The sequence below is a fragment of the Halichoerus grypus genome, chromosome 1 (genome assembly GCF_964656455.1).
Source record: "Halichoerus grypus chromosome 1, mHalGry1.hap1.1, whole genome shotgun sequence".
Lineage (NCBI taxonomy): Eukaryota > Metazoa > Chordata > Mammalia > Carnivora > Phocidae > Halichoerus > Halichoerus grypus.
Genome location: NC_135712.1, coordinates 162,864,135 through 162,885,938, shown reverse-complemented (window position 1 = coordinate 162,885,938; position 21,804 = coordinate 162,864,135). Strand labels below are relative to the sequence as shown.

Below are 21,804 nucleotides of genomic sequence, written 5' to 3'. Positions count from 1 at the left end.
TATACACAACAACTCATGATTATAATGTTGAGCAAAAGAGGCTAGATGCCAAAGAATACATACTGAATAGTTCCATTTCAATAAAGTTTTTTTAAAAACCCCACAAATGTATGAAGCTAGAACTCTTCCCTTTGAGGAGGAAGGCTTGGGAGGGCAAGGACAAGAGGGCACTTCTAAGGAGCTGGTAATGTTCTATTCCTTGGTTTGGTTATAAGGTGTGTTCACTTTGTGATATGCATTGAGCATACACTTAGGATTTGTTCATTTTTCTGTATTTCTATATAGAAATATTATACTAATATTATATTAAAATACTTTAATGAGGCCCTCAAAATGCTTTTCCCCCAAGCCTTTTAATATTATATTAAAATTTATATAATTAATTAATATTATATAAAATTAAAATAGAAAAATATAAAAGATACATATTTTTATTTTATTTTTTTTAAGTTAAAAAACCCCATGAATCAGATGATACCACTTCCTGTCTTAAAGTTATGGGATGGCTTCCTACAACACTAACAAGGACACCTGATCTGGCTCCTGCCTATCTCTCTGTCCTCAGTTCACAGCCATGTCACCTCTTCATCACCATGCTCCGCACTGGTCTTTCTTTCCCTCACACAGACCAGCATGGTGGTATGTTCTTGTCACAGGTCTCTGCTTGCTCTACCCTCTCCCTGCTGTTCCTTCCCCGTGTCCTTCTCTGTGGCTGCCTATTTCTCATCTTTCATCCTGGGTCCCCATTTAAATATCACCTCCTCAGAAGTGCCTTCCCTGACTGGCTATCTCATTTAGCACCTCCCAGCCCACTTCCCAGTCACTCTCCACCCCTGGCAGTAGTCAACATTTTCTATACAGCGCCAGATAGTAAATATTCTAGTTTTTGCAGGCCAGATGGTCTCAGTCATAATTACTCAACATTTCTGTCTTAGCAGGAAAGCAGCTATGGACAGTATGTAAATGAGTGGGCGTGGCTGTTCCAATAAAACCTTACTTATGGATCTGACATTTAAATTTTATATCATTGCACATGTCATAAAATATTCTTCTTTTGATCCTTTCCCCCCCAAGCGGTTCAAAAGGTAAAAACTCTTACTTAGCTCACTCATAAAAAGGCAGGCAGGGGGGCCAGATTTGGTGAATGGCCCTAGTTTGCTAACTCCTGCTTTAACCCATGACCCTGATTTACTTTCTTCCTAGACCTTATCACTACCTAAAATGACTTCATTCCTTCATGTGTTTATTGTCTACCTTCTCCCGCCCCTAACATTTCAGCTCCAAGAGGGAGGGGCCTCATCTCTTTTGTTCTCCATTGTGAGCCTACTGCCCATCACCATGTCTGACACATGGAGGCCAGAAGAAATGAAGGCCCAAGCCCACCTGGGTGTGACCACGGCTTTGGCTTGGATCTTGATGCTCTTCTTCCGAGTGGGGCTTATAGAAACAGACCCAGGCTCTTCCCTCGAAGACTCTCCAATTGAGGATTCAGGTCGGGCTGACTGAGATCGTAATAAGACGGCTTCTCCCGAGTATAAACTTGGCTTGGTGCTCCGCTCGAGATAGGGACTCAATTTTACCTTGGCTCGACTGATTTCTGCCTCTTCCTTAACCGGGTATTCTATGGTGAACAGGCCTGTTAACAGAAGACACAGCTGTCACTCTCCCTCGTGGCCCAGCCTTCCTTGCCCTGCTGTGGGGCTCTGCATATCAGCAGCCCTTCAGCTCATCTTCCACGCCACTCCTCCACTCTTGCACGTTCTCCCGCCAGGCTGCCTCCCCTCTGCTGTCCGGCACAGAGCTCCAACCCTAGTACAGTTAGTGGATCGGTAAATGCTGGCTGAATGTAAGAACAAATCAATCTCATTTCTATTCATTTGTCAAGACCCAGCTGAGATCCCTCTTCTGCCAAGAAGCCCATGTTTCATTCAGGTCTGCATCATCCATTGTACTCATAGAGGCAGGGTACACAATGCATCCACACTGTTCTCTTCCCTGAGAATGCTGTTCCCTATATCTCTGGAGTTAAGTAATTTCCATCACTTTCTTTGTTGTATTTATTTGTGTTCTTGTTTTAGTTTCCCTACTAGACTTGAAAACTTCTGAGGCCCAGGACCTTCATTCCTTCATTCACCTATCAAACATTTCTTGGATGCTGGGAATATACCAATGACCCAAACAGGGTTCTCTGCCTCTGAGAACTCCAAGCCAGGGTACGGGGGGATGGGCAAACAAAGAAATATTCACAATGCTAGGTTAAGATTTATAATTAGAGTACATTTTGTATGTGCTGTGGGAACCCAGAGGAGTATGAGACTCATTCTGCTGGGGAAACCAGGGAAGGCTTTCTGGAGGAGGGATACAGTTGAACTGAGTCTTTAGGGATGAGGAGAAACTCCTTGGAGCACAGCCCCCTGGGAACCAGCCAGGGGGTGGCATAGAATGGAAGTCACTGTTCCTTTGTCTCCAGGCCCATAGCAGGAGAGCCTCGATGTGGGAGGGGTCCTGAGGTCACCAGGCTGGCCCCAGGGGGAGCCCTGTGGCCTAACAGGGACAGCCTGGTGAGCTGGCTGCTTTTTTCTCTTCTATTGAGATTGTCCACAAGGAGAGGAACAGGATCTACAAATGGATGGACAATATGGGAGATAGAGCTGAAAGGTGAACCAGATGGAGGAGTAGGTCAGAGAGAGTTACAGAACAACAATGGGAGGCCCAGGAAAATAAAACAACCACAGGAGACACTGAGGATACACGGGAAGGCACTCAGAAACTGAAGGTGGTGAAGGCCTCCATTACTCATGACATGGCCCTGAGAAAGTACCTTTGCTTCAGAGGCCCAAGTCTTATCACCCATCTACCAATGAGGAAGTCACCCTGCCCGCCCATCTCCCTGGGTGGTAAAAAGCTGTCCTCAGAGATGCCTTGCAGGTGACCCAAGATTTAGGAAGTTATCAGATAGGCACCCCCCACCTTTCTGCCCCTTACCTGCTGCCAGCAAGACAGAATTCATAAATTGTGACACTGTCTTTTTAAACCGCTTCTTGATCTCTGCCAGAGCTCGGTTCATCTTAAATATTTTGTCATCCATGCGGGTCAGTAGCTGGGGAAAGGCCAAGGAGGAGAGAAGCCGGTTAGCCCAGCCCACCAACAACTAGGCCTTGCTCTGGTTTGGAGGAGGTGTCGTCCCCTCTGCTGGTACACACCTCTCTCCCCCTCTGCTCAGTGAATTCCTGCACATCAGCCCAATTTCTGTGGAATTGAAGCCTCAGGTAGAGAGAATGGGATGGATAGTGGACAGATTTTCTGAAGAACGATGGTCACTCTATGTGTCCTTCTTTACCCTGCAGGCAGGACTTCCATAAAGGATGCACCCAATTAACAGCAAAGCCTCAACCATCCTTCTGGTTTTTGGCCTCAGCTGCTGCTTCTAGGCTAATTTTATTTATTTATTTGTAATTTATACCCAGCCTGCTTCCAAAAAGGATTTGAGGTGGCGCTCTGGGCTAATAAAGCATTTAAATTGAGGTGTTGCCTCACTTTCAAAGTGCAGCCTCGATAGAAATATTTAGTGAGGAGCCTGGCTGCAGGGCCATAAAAGCTGGGACTGCTGTTCTGCTTGTCGCTCTGATAGGTGGCTCCTTCCAAGGTGATGCGTGTCTGGGGAAGCCATTTAACAAGCTTCTCAGTGATGGGAACTTAGTGGGACGAGGCCACCCTACCTCCCACCCTCAGATTTTCTAGGCTGCCATGGATTTTGCTGATGAGCGATAACCAACCCCAAACACACAGACATAGGAAGAAGTTGAACGGACTGTAAAAGTCCCAGGTGGGAGAGTGTGGAAGCTGGGCAGGCCCTTACATATCACTATACAGATGGGGACACTGAGGCCCAGAAATGAAAGGGAACAGCCCAAGGCTCAATGGCCTTTTCCTAGCCTAGGCCAGCCTGCACAATCAGCAAGTCTTCTCAGGGGCCCCTTGCAGCTCTGACAGTCCAGGAATCAAACATGAGTCAATTTTCTGGGCCTCCAGATTTCATGTCAAAGTATTCCAAGATGCTTAACCTGGCAGCTGAAGTCAACATTTGGAAATCATGTTCCCTACGATAAATCCGATAGTTCCTCATTTGCTGCTGTTTATCTAGTCTGAAATCTGTTATCTCAAACAGAAGGGGTTATGACCTTGACGTTTCTACGGCAAGTCAGTCTTCTGGGTCAGCATCAATGACTACTGACTAGAACCCAGCACTGTTTCCAGAAGCTGTTTTAATGTACTGGTTTGCTTAGCCCTATGCTAAATGTCCCCGAGACAGTTACACTTTTTGAATTATGATGTCGTTTTAAATAACTTTCCTGCTTTCTACCACACTGTCAAACTGCCTCTGTGAGCTTCCCTGATGAAGATACCACCTTGTAGACCCACACAGTCCACTAGGAATAAAACGCAAGCTACACATGTGGTTGTAAACGTTCCTGTAGCCACATGAAAAAGCTCTTAAAGGTGAAGTTAATTCTAGCAACATATTTATCTAACCCAATATATCAAAAAAATGATTATTTTAACATGGAATCAAACTATTCATGAGAAATTTTACATTTTCTTTTCATGTTAAGTTTTTGAAATGCAATGCGTATTTTCTCTTTTGGCCGATCTCCATTTAGACTTGTCACATTATAAGTGCTCAGTAGCCACTTGTGACTTGTGGCTACCATATTGGACAGCACAGCTCTGGACTTCTAGTTCTCACTTCTAAGATTGCATTCAGGTAAGATAAAATAAGACTTGAATTATTAAGGGGTTTTCCTAGGCCCAGAGGGCATGTTTGGTACATGGACAGAGAGTGACCTCTCTTGGCTGTTCATGGGGGTCTTTAATTGCTTACATCCTGGTTCTTAGCGGTGATCCAGATTCCAGTGACTACCAAACAAGAGGTTGTTAGGAAAACGAAGCATCACTACCATTTTATGGGAAAGAACAATTCTCTAATATCTATTGCCTTTGGTAAGAAAAGTAAGCTCACATTTTTTAAACACAGTCTAAAAAGGTTTTTAAGAAATAGAGACATAGGACCTCATGCATCGTATGTACTTAGTCATATAACACAAAAAAGTGATTTTTAGAGTAGAGTAATAAAATGGAACCAAATGGGCAGGGTGGACTCATCAATAAGCATGATCATCATCTTAGCCCAAATGGATCAAAAGCCGAGGTTCTTCTGCTCTTTGAAGTAATCAGTGCAGCCTGAAGTCACAGGCATCTGAGTTTCCTGGGTGCTCCTATGGGGCCCCTTTAACGAACACTCTCTCCTGGTACCCCAGCAGCTCCCATGGTGCCCCTCTCCCTGGCACACTGTACCAATCCAGCTGGATTACAACTGGTGTTGATGCTTTTGCCCCCTTCCATTAGACGGAAGGTATTTTAGAGACTAGAGGGAGTGAGATTTCTTCCATTTCTACATCCCAGCAGCCAAGTTGGCACACTGCAAGTGCTAATCAATGTTTATTGAATTATTTAATGAATTAATGAAATTGAAATGCTGCTCAAATGAAAAGGTGGTGGGAAAACAGGTGCAATGCTCTCCTCCGAGAGAAACACAGGTGTTCTCTGTGTCTTGTTCATATAGCATGGGTCCCTCACAAATGCCTGCCTCCATGTCCCCATGTAAAGTGAGAACATTGGGCTGGCTGTTCCTAATGGGCTCTGTCAGCTCTGTGAGTCTATGAGCCTGTGGCATGTTGGTGGCAAATGCCCCTGCAGCACAACAGCCTTGCTCAGCCCCAGACAGGAACATGTGGAGGGTGCACTGCCCTCTGGATGATCATATAAATGAACATCCAAACCAGGACACTTTTGAGAGTGAAAGAAGATGCTATTAATAATTTCTCCAGGCTGGGGGCGCCTGGGTGGCTCAGTCCTTAAGCGTCTGCCTTCAGCTCAGGTCATGATCCCAGGGTCCTGGGATTGAGCCCCACATCGGGCTCCTGCTCAGCGGGAAGCTTGCTTCTCTCACTCCCTCTGCTTGTGTTCCCTCTCTCACTGTGTCTCTCTCTGTCAAATAAATAAATAAAATCTTCAAAAAAAAAAAAAAATAATTCCTCCAGGCTGGCAGGTATAAACCGGGACTGAGCCCACAGAAACTGGGAGGTGTGGGTCCCTCTGCTCCTGTTCCAAGGAGCCTTCCCCAGTGAACTAATCCCAGCAAAGCACCCTGTTTGCAATGCAAGTGGCTTGCTCCATCAATGAACCCTTGGTTACCCCAGTCTCACGGTATATGTCAAGTGTTCTCAACTAGACCAGTAACCCCTCAGGGATTGGGGATCCATCCTCTCTATCTCTCTCCATGATGTTGACTCGGGATCAGGCACACAGTAGGATCCATAAAGACCCAGCAAATAGAAGACCTGGGCTTCCAGTCTCCACAGTTTTCTTACCCACCCAACAAACATTTAGTAAGTACTTAATTTGAAGCAGTCCTGTTCTGGAGCCCTGGAGAAAGACATTAGTAGGAATGACAGGAAAATCTCAGTCTGGTAGAGAAGATAGGTTTATAAATAAAGGAGTGCTAGAATAGAGATGAGTCATGGCTGGGAGGGCTGAGCAGAGGGAGAGGCAGACTCTCCTTGGGATGGAAAGGGGGTGGTAGAGAGGGTCATCAACACACATTGGTAGTTATTCTTTCCAGTATCATCTCTCCCTCTTCTGGTAACAGCACCATGATGTTCCTGCCCCATCCTTCACCCAGGTGGTATACCTGGGCTGATCATGCCCTTCGGCTCTCAGGATGGACATGGTACTCAAGCCGGCCCTGTGAGAGCAACCTGTGCTCCTGGCCACGGTGGCCACTTCAGGCAGAGGCAACAATGTTGGTGTTGGCACTTCTACTTGAGCACTTAGGAAAGAGAAGCCCTTTTTCTCCTAGAAAGAACAAAGCTGGTAGAATAACGAGCCCAGAGATGCCCATGACCATCTTGTCACCATAAGGAGAGAAACTCCCTGAGAATGAAGCCAATAAAGAGGAAAGCAGAGCCAAGAGATGGGAAGATCTGATGGAATCATTTGAGGGTCTGGATCCAGCCATGCCTACAGCTGCCTACTGATAGACTTTTCAATTTACTGAGCCAATATAGTTTCTCTCCATGCTTTGCTAATCTGCTTTGGAGACTATCACAAATGAAAGACTCCTAACTGATAGAAGTTTCACAGAGAAGGTAGTGCTAACATCAGACAGTGAACGATGAATAGGAGTCCATTCATTAGTCAGAGAAAGAGGTAGGGCCCTGCATGGGGAAGGGGGTGGAGGGATAGGAGGAGCACAGGCATTGAGATATGGACTGGCAACCCACATTGAGACATGCTGGGGTCAGGCCTGGGGACCTGGTCTGCTTTGGCTTACCCGTTTTTCATGCGCTACCCCATGGGGACAATTGCTGGCTGATACAGAGAGTGTTATTGTTTCATTTAGGGAGGTGAAGGTGACCATGATGGAGTCCTGGCTCAGCACCGTCAGCTTAATTTGCTCATTCACCTGCAGATGAAGAAACAGTTCTTAGGGAGTCTCTGCTTCTATTATCCACCCTTCCCCTCCCCCCCCCCACCACAAAGCACAAAACTCCTCTTGGCTTGGGGCCGAGAAAGCTGTAAGATCTTACCAGTTCTTTTGTTGGAATTTAGCTTTCCTAAAGAAGAAAGAATTCCAGTCTTTTTTGGGGGGACTGGCAGAAAACCTAACTGATGCTTTCCTATACCTGCCCCTTCCCTTTCCAGCCCAAGCTTAGAACCACCTGTGAAAGAGACATAGGAATCTGGAGGCAAATCAGCTTTGGTTCTAGTAGAGCTGGATAGAGATGCAGGTTGGGTCATAAGCCTACACTATCTATGAATCAGACATGTGCACCCAGGCACCAAGTCTGACTATGAGCCTTGCTCTAGAGCACACAGAGCTGCCTTGGGAAGCTGACAACAAGGCAGGAAGCACCAGAATGCACTCCTCTGTGGGTGGGTGGGCAGATGACAAAAGGAAACCCAGCAGGGGCTGAGCCATACATGCTCAGTCCCCTCCCCTCAATCACCAAATATTCACTACTCTTCCCCTGAGGAGGAACCAAAGGGGCCTTTTAAAAAGATCACTTCCAAAAGGGTGGGATTTCCTATGTAGCAGTCCCAGATAGAAAGAGGGAGGATGAGCTGCCTTTACAGCAACTCACTCCTTACTGAGAATTTTGTGTTCTAGAAGTAAGTTCCAATTCAGGCTCTGTTAGCAAGCCAGCTTCTCTGAAGCTAAAATTCCTCAAGGGGAAATAGCTGAAAGGCTAGTATTAGGTTCACATGAGATGAAGATTATAGCAGTGGCTTCACAAGCCACAAAGATCCCTAACACACATGAGCAGATATTGTCAGGATATGGCAGCACAATCCTGTGAGGTCCCTGGATGGTTCACGTCTGCAGAGAGTTACGTATGCACAGAGGCCCTACCCAAGGGCCTAGGAGTCTACAGCCCCACCTGCTGTGTGGTGATGCTTTCTTCCATCTTCAATGTCCCTGATCTATGTGTACCCCAGGACTCCTCTGAACTAAGGAATACTCTTCATTTCACTTCCATTTCCTTCTGCTATACCATTTATTGGCCCCAAAGTCTACATTCAGTTTCTTCACCACTGAGTCCCTTCCTCATACTCTACAGTCTGTGTGCTAGTGCTCTCTAGCACCCGGAAAACATTTGATCCATGGCTGTCTTCTTGTCAAGTCTTTTGACATCTTCAAACTTGTTGATCACTCCCACTTAAGAAAAAACCCTACCTGCTCCTGTTCTTCTTCTAGAGAGTGTAGTATAGAGCTGTGGATGAGAGCTCAAGTGCTACAGTTTGACAAGTTTCAAATCCCAGTGTAGCTAATTACCAGTGGAGCAATTTTAGGCAAGTTGGTTAGCTTCTCTGAGCCTGGGGACAGTAACAGAAATTTTTTCCTAGGGCACTGAGCAGATTTCATGGGAAAACATGCACAGGGCTTAGCACAGTACAACTGTTTTTTATTATCCCTGCTCCCTGGGTGGTTTCTCTTCCTCTCTCCAGTGCCCCAAATATGGGTGCTCTACAAGCTCATTCACTACTCATCTTCTTGGGAATTCATGAGCCAACCCATCACATATATCCATCATCCCTAATCTCTCACCCTAAGAGAGGATTATGTCAAAAAAGCCACTGAACCCAATTAGCACATCTAAAACTATATTGATCTCTGACGCTCTCAGAAACTTCTGCTTCCACCCAGATACATACTCCATTGTGGAGTCATCTATACTCCTCTCTCCTCTCATTTATCCCCTATAGCTGATGCTTGAATGCCACTGAATCCTTCTACTGAAATGGCTCCTTTAAAAAATGTTGCTTCTACCCTTCATCATGTCAGGTCTGGCTAGTAACTCCATAACTAATCTTTGAACTAGCCCATCCTCTGATCTTTCCCTTTCTAGTCAAATTTCTTTTTTAAAAAAAATATTTTATTTATTTATTTGACAGAGAGAGACACAACGAGAGAGGGAACACAAGCAGGGGGAGTGGGAGAGGGAGAAGCAGACTCCCTGCAGAGCAGGGAGCCCAATGTGGGGCTCGATCCCAGGATCCTGGGATCATGACCTGAGCCAAAGGCAGACACTTAACGCCTTTCTGGTCAACTTTCTACACACTGCTGAACTGAGCATGCCAGCCCTCAACTTAGAAACTGACCAACTGGTTGTACTTCCAATACAGCTGAGTCAGTTCCTACCAGGCTGACCCTCCCACAGAACTTGACACAAATACAATAAAACAATAACCTGAAGTCTCTGAAGAATAAACAAAAGCGGGCAAATTTTGAAGAATCAAAACTTAAAAGAAAGGGCCAGCATGGGATGAATTTCTACCTTATAGCTTTAGCCTGAAGGCAAGCCACCGTCATGGCCAAAACACCACCATCTTCCTGGCCTAGAGAACCAAAGGGCTAAACTTGTGGAAACTACAATCACAGAAAAGTAAGGATAAAATTCCAGAAGAGACAGTGCCAAAGAAATAGAGCTCCAAATTCTATGAATAAACCATCCATATCCCTGGCTAATCCCTGAACCATGCATGAGCAGAGAAGACTCAAGACAGCTTACTGCTAGGGAAACAGAAAAACTGAACTGCGATGTGAGCTCCTGCCTACTGCAGGTAAGACAAAGTTTGTGGTGTGAGTCTAACCTAGTTCACTGCCTGCTAAAACAAAAATGTTAACACTCTTCAGAGAAATATATCAAAATTCAGACTCCACAATCCACAGATCCTCAGACAACATACACAATGTCAGTGATCTAAAATTACTCAACATGTAAAGAACCGGTGAAGTGTGAGCCATTCTCAAGGTAACAGATAGCCAATCCTGTGTGGTATGTCCCAGATGTTGAAATTATCAGACAAAAACTTTAAAGCAGCTAATTTAACTGTACTCAATGAAGCCAAGGAAAATATATTTGTAATAAATGAAAAAATAGACAATCTCGGCACAGAAATAGAAAATATTAAAAAAGAACTAAATGGAAATTCTAGACTTGAAAATATATATACAAAAATTTAAAAATTCACAGGATTAGCATGATAGCAGAATGAAGATATCAGAATAAAGTCAGTGAACTTGAGAGTTAGATCCATAGAAATTATCCAAGCTGAGAACAGAAGAAACTGAACAAGAAAGAACAGAGTCGGGGTGCCTGGGTGGCTTAGTCAGTTAAGCGTCCAACTCTTAACCAAATTTTGGCTCAGGTCATGATCTTGGGGTTGTGAGATCGAGCCCCACGTGGGGTTCCACGATGAGTGTGGAGCCTGCTTAAGATTCTCTCTGGGGGCGCCTGGGTGGCTCAGTTGGTTAAGCACTGACTCTTGATTTCCACTCAGGTCATGATCTCAATGTCGTGAGATCGAGCCCTGTGGTGGGCTCCACGCTCAGTGGAGAGTCTGCTTGAGATTCTCTCTCTCCCTCCCCTTTTGCCCCCCCCCCACTTTCTCTCTCTCTCAAATAAATAAATCTTTTTAAAAAGAAGAGGCAATGTCAACTTGAATGTCCACACAAAGTATCCTTAAAAAAAATTCTCTCTCTCTCCCTCTGTCCCTGCCCCTGGTCGTGCTCTCTCTCTCTTGAAAATTAAAAGAAAAAGAAAGAACAGAGTCTCAGAGACCTTTGGGACAATATTGAAAGCTCTAAAATACATGTAATTGGAGTCTCAGGGGAAAAGGGGAGAGATTGAGCACATTTTTCCCTAAAACAATGACAGAAGACTTTCCAAATTTGGTGAAGGACATGAATTTACAAATTCAAGAAGCTCAGAAAACCCCCAACAGAACAAAGACAACCATACCTAAACACATCATAGTCAAACTTAGAAAATCAGGTTAAAGAGAAAATCTTGAAAGCAGCTAGAAAAATGAAAAATGATTTGAATAAATACAGAATTCTCATCATAAACTTTGGAGGACATACACAGTGGAACAGTATTTTTAAATTGCTGGAAGGAAAAAAAAAACCCAGTCAACCCAGAATTCCATACTCAGCAAAGATATCCTTTCATAAAGACATTTTTAACACGAAAGCAAACAGAATTTGTTGTCAGCAGATCTGCACTTCAAGAAATTCTAAAGGAACTTCTTCAGACTGAAGAGAAATGATACTGGAGGGAAACTTAGATTTTCAGAGAGGAATGAAAAACACTGGAAATGTAAATATTTGGGTGACAACAAACTGGCCACTGCAGCCTACAAAACAACAAGCAAGTTCCTCAGCCTGACATCCAACACGTCTCACCTCTACCCCACAGCATATACACCTCCTGCCCCCCTTTCTTTCACAAGAAGCACCTGTGAACTTTTGAAGATGCCACACTAAGTCTCAAATCCAAGCCTTTACAGATGCTATTCCTTCTACCCAGAATGCTCTCCCTTCCCTCTTCTATCTACATGAATCATATGCACCCACATTCCTGAGGCAACTCAAGGGTCATTTTGTACTCCAGGCCGCTCATGACTACACCAGCCCCTGTTGTGCACTTCTGTATGCAGCTCCAGGGGATAGAACAATGAACTGAACTATGTTACCCAAACACTTTAGTGATGTCAAAGCAACTTCCCTGCCATTATTTTATTTAATTCCCACAAAAGCAGTGTGAGGCAGGGCTGGTCTGGTAATCCACTCTGTATTGATTAGACAATCAAGACTCAGAGGAGCTGAGTGATTTTCACACAGCTTCAAAGCCAGAGTCTGGCTAGCTGGCACTATATAAGGCTTCTCAGGCTCTCATTCCATTCTGTCCACTTGGTCACACTGACACATAATATATGGTGCCTGTATGCAACCAATTAATAATCTTCATGGACTATAAACTTCATACAGCTACAAAAAGTTTAATATTAAGACAACAACTCAATACACTCCTAGACTGACAATCTCTGACCTGGCCAAACATCAGAAGTGATTGTCAAAACTACAGAAATCTAGCACTTATAACAGACCACCTGAATCAGAATCTCTCTGAGGCTGTGTCTGGTGATCTGCATTTTTTAAGGTTCCACAGGATTCTTATATGCAACCAGAGCATGACTGATTATCATATGACTAACCCAGACTGTGGGTACTGTGAGAAGAGAGAACTGGATGTGGACTGCAGTGCCAGGATGGAGAAGAAGCATGAGCTGGGCTGTGAAGGAGGGGAAATTTGGATTGGCAGAGAGAGGAGGGAGCACATTTCAGGCCAAGGGGATAGGAAGGGTGAGATATGTTCAAGGGATTGAATGTTTCTGAGCAGAGGTGTGATCTATAGGAATTCAGATATAAGGATGAAAATCCAGTGGCCAATGCAGAGGATGAATAGGACAGGTATGAGACAGACGATTAGGGGTAGGGTACCTGAGCCCTGCCACACACTCCAAGAGTACTTCTGTCCATAACCCTTACCCTGGGGCTCTTAATACCACCTTGAGTGGATTTTGTGTTCTGTGATCTTTCTCTGAATCCCTATGAATTTGTCCCTCTCTAATTGCCCTTAATCTTCTCTATCTTGTGTTACTTTCCTGGACTTCGGGTTTCCTTGAAGGGCATTGCTTATCTTTCTATGCCCTAGATCAGTGATTCTCAATCAAGGGCAACTATTCCCCCCCCCACCCCCCAGGGACATCTGACAATGTCTGGGGATATTTTCAGTTGTCACAGCTTGGGGAGAGGATACTTCTGGTATCTGGTGGGATGCTGCTAAATATCCTACAATGCATAGTTATAACAAAGAATTATCCATCCCAAAGTGTCTTTTCTGCCAAGGATGAGAAACTTTGCCTTAAATAAAGTAACAAGCACATTTAGTTACTTTATTAATAACTTTATCATTATTAATATTAGTAATTCCACACTAATTTATTATTTAATAAATCTTTGATGAGTGGCTGTCTGAACAATCAAATGAATAATAAAAAAGAGTTTGTCTGTCAGCCACTTTTGACTTACAGGTTTTTTATTTCATGACATAGTAAAGTTATACAAACAGAAACTGGGCAGACCAACATAGAATTACAATTCTTATTGCCATGTATAGGCATTAAAAATAAAGCTATCAACTACTATAATGGTTCCTTCTAAAGTGAAGGGCATTTAAACCATCAAAATGTAGTAATATTAACAATAAAAATAAAATAGGACAGATATTACTAGGAAAGGTCAGTACAGCAGCCAAGAGTTGTTGTAGGCTGGAGAAAAGTTAACCTCAGCCAGCTCCCGACCCCTGCTCACCAACTGGGGAATGGCTGAATGAGACTATAAAGCTCCTGAGGGCAAGGCACTTGTCTTACAGGTATCCCTCTGACTCTTAATGCTGGGCAGCCCAAGGAAGGTTGCTGAAGCCACCCCACCTGTGCTGTCCATGCCCACCTTATATTCCAGGGAAAGCAAAGTCTCTGTCTTGGAAGTCCAGCTCCATTTGTGGACTACGTAGCCCTTGTAGTCATTGGCGGTCCCACCTTCCTCATCCAAGACCAGGACGTATGGGCAACTAGGAGAAATACAGAGGTGAGAAGTTGATGCCAAGCAACTGAAGGAAGCCCTCATCACTACAGGGTATAGGCAGGCAGGGCTCTGAGACACTGTCCTAGACTAGAAGAACCATGAAGGCCAGTGGGCAGCCTCACTTCTTCTGCCTAATATGGTCTGATGCCTCTTCATCTGTTGATGCTACAGGAATGTCAGTCAGAAAGGGCAGGTTTGAGAGAGATAATAGAGGCTCAGGCCAAACCCAGGAGGGAAGAAATGAAACGTGAGCCCAAAAGTCTGGGCATACAAGACCTCAGGCACCAAAATGGCAACAGGAACATCTATAACACAAGAGTAAGTCATTCCTTCTGAAAACAGTTCCTTATGAAATTGAATTTTGGCTGACAAGAATATGTGCCTCTCTTAAAAACCCCCATGGAAGTGGTACCCATGGCCTCTCCTTCACTTACTTGTGGTATAAAACATTCTTCTCCACTAAGTAATTCTTCCATGAATCAAGCCAATAATCCAGATCTTAGTGCTCTGGGGGTACAAGTGGAGCAGGACTTGGGGAATTGCCCTTCTCTTTTGCTATGACATGGATTTAGCAAGCAAAGATCAGGCCTCAAAATACCTATGTCCCTGCAGGCCCCACTTTAGCCCTGCCTCACTGCCTTCCCAGACCTCTGGACACTGATGGCTCCTCCTTTTCCCATGGACTACCACCTCATTGTCTCCCTTTGTCACCACCAGAAGCACTTCCATGGGGCCAGGATTTCCCCAAACCACTCACCGGGCCTTCACGTTGTAGTAAACACAGCCCTGTCCATCAGCATTGAACAGAGCCAGAAAGAAGCTGGGTGTGTCATTAAAGAGGCAGGTGATGGCTCTCCCTCTGCAGCACGTGGGGATCTGACACATGGCGATGTTCCCAGAGGGATAGCTGGCAGAAATGGTCAAGGAGAACTAACAGAAAACTCTCCAGGTTCTGCTTTCAGGTGCTCCATGGAAAGTATCATGTCAAAATGATAGCTATTTGGTGCATCATTTCCAGTCTTCAAAGACCCTCCCTGCACTTTGCATAACTAACAATAATTATGGAACACAACCATGCCCTGTGTGCCTTCCTGTATCTTCTTCCTATTCCTCACAACCACCCTGTGGTAGGTAGCATTATCTCCATCTCACAGATGAGTAGGTGTTCCTGGGATATGGGACTTTTAGTGCTAAAGCCAGGAAAATCTCAGGCAAACCGGGACAAGTTGGCCATCCTACAGATGAGGAATCCAAGGTGCAAAGAAATGATCATCCTACATGACAACACAAGGAAGTGGCAGAACCAGGACCTGAACTGTGAAGTATATTTCTAATGCTGTCAGGCTGCTTCCCTTTATGATCAGTCTAGGAGAGCAGGCAACGTCTCCCTGCTCATTTCCTACTAGGTGATCCTAAGAAGCACTGGTCCCAGCTTACAGGAACATGGTGTGGGCAGCTACTGCAGGAATTTCAGTAGTACCCCAGACAGAAGAGTTTCAGTGGTTGGCACTGGGGCTCAACTGCTTTCAAATGCTTTCCTACCAATGGGGGAAAAAGAAATAAACAGATAGGAATCATAAATAGTAACAAATAGAAATTCTAGAGCTGAATAGTACAATAATTGGAATGAAAAAATCATTAGATGGGTTTAGCAGCAGCTTGGAGCAGAAGAGTCAGTGACCTCAAAGATGGATCAATTAGAGTTATCTAGCCTGAGGAGCACAAAGAAAAAAGAATGAAGAAAAATTAATGGAGCCTAAGAGACCTATGGCAGGCCATCAAGCATACAGACATATCCATAACAGGAGTCTCAGAAGGACAGGAGAGAGAGAAGAGGGGAAGAAAGAATATTTGAAGAAATAATGACTAAAAGTGCCGCAAATTTGATGAGAGACATGACTGTACACACTCAAGAAGCTTAATAAACTCCAAGGAGAATAAATGCAAAGAGAGCCACACTGAGACATATTATTATCAAACTGCCAAAAGACAAAGACAAAGAGAGAATCTTGAAAGCAGCAAGAGAAAAGAGACTCATTGTGTACATGGGATCCATAATAAGGATAAGGACAATTTCTTATCACAAACCATGGAGGCCAGAAGGCACTGGGATGAAATATTTAAAGAGCCAAAAAAAAAAAAAAAAAAAAAAAACAGCTATCAACTAAGAATTCTATATTGAGCAAAACTATCCTACAAAAATAGAGACGAAATTAAGACTTTCTAGATAAATAAAAGTTGAGGGGGTTCACCACTAGTCGACCTGCCCTACAAGAAATGCTAGGAGTACTTCAGGCTGATGTGAAAGGATACTAGATAGTAACTCAAAGCAATACAAGGAAAAAAAATACCAGTAAAGGTAACTATATAAGTAAATATAAAACCAGTATTATTGTATTTTTGGTTTATAATTTCTCTTTTTTCCCCACCTAAGTTGAAAGACAAAGGCACAAAACACTAATTGCAAATCTATGTTAATGGCACACAATGCATATATAAAGATGTAATTTCTGATAACAACGTAGAGGAGGAAGGGTGAGCTGTTTAGCAGCAGAGTTTTGTGTACTATTAAGCCTAAGCTGGTATTAGTTCAAACTTGTTTGTTGTCAATTGTAATACTCAAATGTATTAGTTTCTTGGGATTTCCATGATATCCAGACCACAGACTTGATAACCTGAATAACAGAAATTTATTCTCTCACAGTTCTGGAGGTTAGAAATCCAAAATCACAGTGTTGACAGGGCCCAGCTTGTGGGGGTTCTAGAGAAGAATCCTTCCTTGCCTCTCCCTAGTTTCTGGTGGTTGCTAGGAATCTTTGGCATTACTTGGTTTATGGATGCACCATTCTAATCTCTGCCTCAGTCATCACATGGCCTTCTTTCCTCTTTGTGTGTTTCTGGTTTCTCGTCATTGGATTGGGCTCCACCCTAAGCCAATATGACTTAATCTTAATTAATTATATTTGCCAAGACCCTACTTCCAAATATGAACACATTTTGAGGTTCTAGGTGAATATAAATTTTGAGGAGACACTGTTCAACCCATTATACCAGGGTAACCACTAAAAAATAACTAAAAAATATGGAATAAAGAAAATGAGAAGGAATAAAAATGGCATAATACAAAAAAAAAAATCAGTTCAACACAAAAGAAGGTAATAATATAGGAACTCAAGAACAAAAAAAGATATGACATATAGAAAATGAATAGTAAAGCGACAGAATCAAGCCCTTCCATATCAGCAGTTACATTAAATAAAAATGGATTAAATTCTCCAACAAAAAGGCAGAGATTGACAGAATGGATTTTTTTTTTTTTTTTTAAAGATCCAACTATATGCTGTCTACAAAGAAGCTTACTTTAGATCCAAAGACACAACTAGGCTGAAATTCAGATGATGGAAAAAAGATATTCCATGTAACTATTCCATGCAAATTCCATGCAAAAAGACAGCAAAGGTGGTTATACTGATATCAGAGACAACAGACTTTAAAAATTTTTACAAGAGACAAAGAAGAACATTATATATTGAGAAAATGGTCAATACCTCAAGAAGATACACCAATTATAGACATATACACACCTAACAACAGAGCCCCAAAACATATGAAGCAAAAATTTATAGGATTAAAAAAAGAAATAGTTCTACAATAGAAGTTGGGAGACTTCACTACCTTACTTTTAATCATGGATAGAACAACTACACAGAAGATCAATAAAGAAAATAGAGAATTTGAACAACACTATAAACCAACTAGACCTAACAGAACACTCCACCCAACAGTAGCAGAGTACACATTCTTTTTGAGTCCACAGGACCATTCTCTGGTAGAGACAATATGTTAGGCCACAAAACAAGTCTCAATAAATTTTAAAAGATTGGAATCTTAGAAAGTACTTTCTCTGACAACAGAATGAAACTAGAAATCAATGGCAGAAGGAAATTTGGAAAATTCTCAGATAGGTGCAAATTAAACAATACACCTTTAAACAACCAATGGATAGAGAAGCAATCAAAAGGGAAATTAGAAAATAGTTGAAGGTGTGAAAACAAAAATACAATATATCAAAACTTATGGGATAAGGCACGGGAATGAGGTCAGAGTGCAGAGTCCAAGGGAGAAGCCACAGAGGCCAGGATGGCTGCTGACATCTGGCCTGGGTCAGTGAGGAGCCCTGGGGATCTGGCCCAGTCTGGTGCTTGCACCTACATTCAGGGCAGACCTGGCAGGTTTTCTATCAGGTGTTCTACTGTAATAATGCTGGAGTTAGGAAGTCTCCATTTCTTTGCTCCAAACCAGAAGACTTTGTTCCCTGCATACAGAGTAGGAGTAATGTTGGTTAGAAACTGGCTGGTGTTTAAAACTGAAGATTGTCATGACTGTTTAACATAAGCTTTATTCTGAAGTAAAATTAATTGTCTTGGGAATACCAAGTCAGTTTCATTCTGAGTGCTCAAAAATCATCCCCACAGGAACACAAATACTGGTAACCCAAATTTGCTTTTGGAACCATGAAAACTTTGCTCATTTTTGACTTTGACAATACAATCATAGATGACAATAGTGACACCTGGATTGCACAGTGCACTCCAGAGAAAAAGCTTCTACAAAATTCTTATGAAAAAGGATTTTGGGCAGAATTTATGGGCAGAATCTTTAAGTATTTGGAAGATGCAGGTGTAAGAGAAGATGAAGTGAAAAGAGCAGTGACATCAATACCTTTATCTCTAAGGATGGTGGAACAAGGATAGAACAAGAAAGAACAAGGATAAATTTGACTGCATCAATATTTCAGATTCAAATTCAGTCTCCATAGATTGGGTTTTAGGAGCTACTAGTTTTCATGATGTGTTTGATAAAGTGTTTACAAATCCAGCAGCTTTTGATAGCAATGATCATCTCACTGTGAAAAATTATCATGCTCATTCTTGAAATAGGTACCCAGAGAATCTTTGCAAAAATGTAGTTTTGGTAGAATTTGTAGATTCAGTTACAACAGTTACAACTTATAGATTATACACAAATTGTTTATATAAGTGATGGTGGAAATGATGTCTGTCCAGTAACTTTTTAAAAGAAGAATGATGTTGCCATGCCATGGAAAGGATATACTTTATAGAAAACTCTTTTCATAAAATGTCTCAAAATCTTGAACCTATGGAATAATCTTCTATTGTAGTTTGGTCTTCAGATGTTGAAATAATTTCTCATTTACAATTTCTAATAAAGGAGTAATATGCCAACAACAACAACAAAGTCATGGGACAATGTGAAAGCAGCTCAGGAAGAAATTTATAGCTATAAATAAAACATTAAAAGAGAAGAAAGATCTCAAATCAATAACCATAATTTCCACCTTAAGGAACTAGAAAAAGAAGAGCAAACTAAAGTTAAAGCTAGCAGAAGAGAGGGAATAATAAAGATTATAAGAAAGAGAAATAGAATAGAGAACAGAAAAACACTAGAAAGAACCAACAAAACCAAAAGTAGTTTCTTTGAAAAGAGCAACAAAAAATTGAGAAACCTTTAGCTAGACTGACTCAGAAAAAAAGGAAAATTCAAATTCCTAAAATCAGAAAGTGGAGACTTTACTACTGACTTCACAGAAATTTTAAAAATATATATATCATAAGAGATGTATATCAACAGTTGTATATCTACAAGTGAGATAGTCTAGTTGAAAAAAAAATTCCTAGAAACATGCAAAGGGAAGTTGCAGGATACAAGATCAACACACAGAAATCAGTTGCCCCTCATGAACATGGGATGTCTTTCCATTTATCTCAGTCTTCTTTAATTTATCTCAACAGTATTTTGTAGTTTTCGGTGTACAAGCCTGACACCTCCTTGGTTAAATTTATTCCAAAGTATTTTATTCTTTTTTTTTTTTTTTAAGATTTTATTTATTTGACAGAGAGAGACACAGCAAGAGAGGGATCATAAGCAGGGGGAGTGGGAGAGGGGAGCAGGGAGCCCAATGCGGGGCTCGATCCCAGGACCCTGGGATCATGACCTGAGCCGGAGGCAGACGCTTAACGACTGAGCCACCCAGGCGCCCCGTATTTTATTCTTTTTGATGCTATTGTAAATGACATCATTTCCTTTTGTTCATTGCTTTTTTATGTTACTGCTGTTCATACAACATTTCAGATCATTTGTTGCTAGTATTCATGGATTGGAAGACTTAATCTTGTTCATGGCAAAATGCCCCACAGTGACCTACAGTTTCAATGCAATTCATATCAAAATTTCATCATTCTTTTTTGCAAAAACAGAAAATTTGATTTTAAAAATAATACAGACTTGCACAGGACCCCAAATAACCAAAATAATCTTGAAAAAAGAACAAAGTTGAAAGAGTCAAACTTCCTAATTTCAACATTTCACTACAAAGCTACAATAATCAAAACACTATGGCACTGACATACAGATGAATGGAATAGAATTGAGGGTCTAAAAATAAACTCACATATCAATGATTAACTGATCTTCAACAACGGTGCCAAGACCATTCAAAGGTGAAAGAATAGCCTCAAGAAATAGAGGTGGGACAACTGGGTATCACATGAGAAAGGATGGAGTTGGATCCTGATCTCACACCATACGCAAAAATCAACTGAAAATGGATCAAAGACCTAAATGTAAGATCTATAACTATAAAACTCTTAGAAGACAATATAGGCATAAGAATGGTTTCTTAGATATGAAACCCAAAGCACAAGGAACAAAAAAAAAAGAAAAATTGGACTCCATAAAAATTGAAAACTTCTATACATCAAAGGATACTATCAAGAGAATGAAAAAACACCCCACAGGATGGAAAAAAAATTAGCAAATAATTTATCTGATAAAGATCTAGTATCTATAATATATAAACAATTCTTGCAACTCATTAAGTAATGGACAATCAAATAAATGGGCAAAGGACTTGAATACACATTTCTACAAAGAAGATATACCAGGAAAGCACATGAAGATGCTTGAAATCATTAGTTATTAGGAAAACCATTCAAAACCACAATGAGATATTATTTTACATCCACTAGAATGGCTGGAATTTAAAAATTGGAAAATGTCAAGTGTAGTCAAGAATGTGGAGAATCTGGAACTCTCACACATTGTGGGTGGGAATATAAAATGGTAGAGCCACTGGGGAAAACATTTTGGAGGACCCTCAATAAGTTAAACATAGAATTACCATATGACCCGGTAATTCCACTCCTACATATAGACCCAAAAGAATTGAAAACAGGTGTGCAAACAAAACTTGTTTGTTCATAGCAGCATTATTCACAATAGCCAAATGGTGGGAAAAACCTAATGTCCATTAACAAATGAATGTATTTTATGGATACATAAAATAGAATATTATTCAGCCACAAAAAGGAAATTCTGAGATGTGCTATAATATGTATAACCCTTGAAAACATTATGCTCAGTGAAAGAAGCCAGATACAAAAGGCCACATATTGTAGGATTTATAAGATGTCCAGAAGAGGGGGTGCCTGGGTGGCTCAGTCGTTAAGCGTCTGCCTTCAGCTCAGGTCATGATCCCAGAGTCCTGGGATCGAGCCCCACATCAGGCTTCCTGCTCAGCGGGAAGCCTGCTTCTCCCTCTCCTACTCCCCCTGCGTGTGTTCCCTCTCTTGCTGTGTCTCTCTCTGTCAAATAAATAAACAAAAAATCTTAAAAAAAAGATGTCCAGAAGAGGCAAATCAAAAGAGACAAAAATCAGATTGGTGGTTGCC

The 21,804-nt window shown here is 42.0% G+C and overlaps 1 protein-coding gene and 1 pseudogene across 1 annotated transcript in view; one reads left to right on the top strand and one right to left on the bottom strand.

Moving 5' to 3' along the window:
* The window catches only part of C1H3orf20 (chromosome 1 C3orf20 homolog), an 81,126-nt gene that overhangs the window by 35,991 nt on the left and 23,331 nt on the right, over window positions 1-21,804 (bottom strand). Inside the window, exons 6-10 of the mRNA XM_036073632.2 lie at window positions 14,811-14,960; window positions 13,919-14,039; window positions 7,394-7,525; window positions 2,986-3,100; window positions 1,384-1,636 (exon numbers count right to left, since the gene is read on the bottom strand). Coding sequence (XP_035929525.2) covers window positions 1,384-1,636; window positions 2,986-3,100; window positions 7,394-7,525; window positions 13,919-14,039; window positions 14,811-14,960 — 771 coding nt within the window. The remainder of the gene's footprint in view (window positions 1-1,383; window positions 1,637-2,985; window positions 3,101-7,393; window positions 7,526-13,918; window positions 14,040-14,810; window positions 14,961-21,804) is intronic.
* Window positions 18,568-19,291, top strand: LOC118523825 (pyridoxal phosphate phosphatase PHOSPHO2-like; annotated as a pseudogene).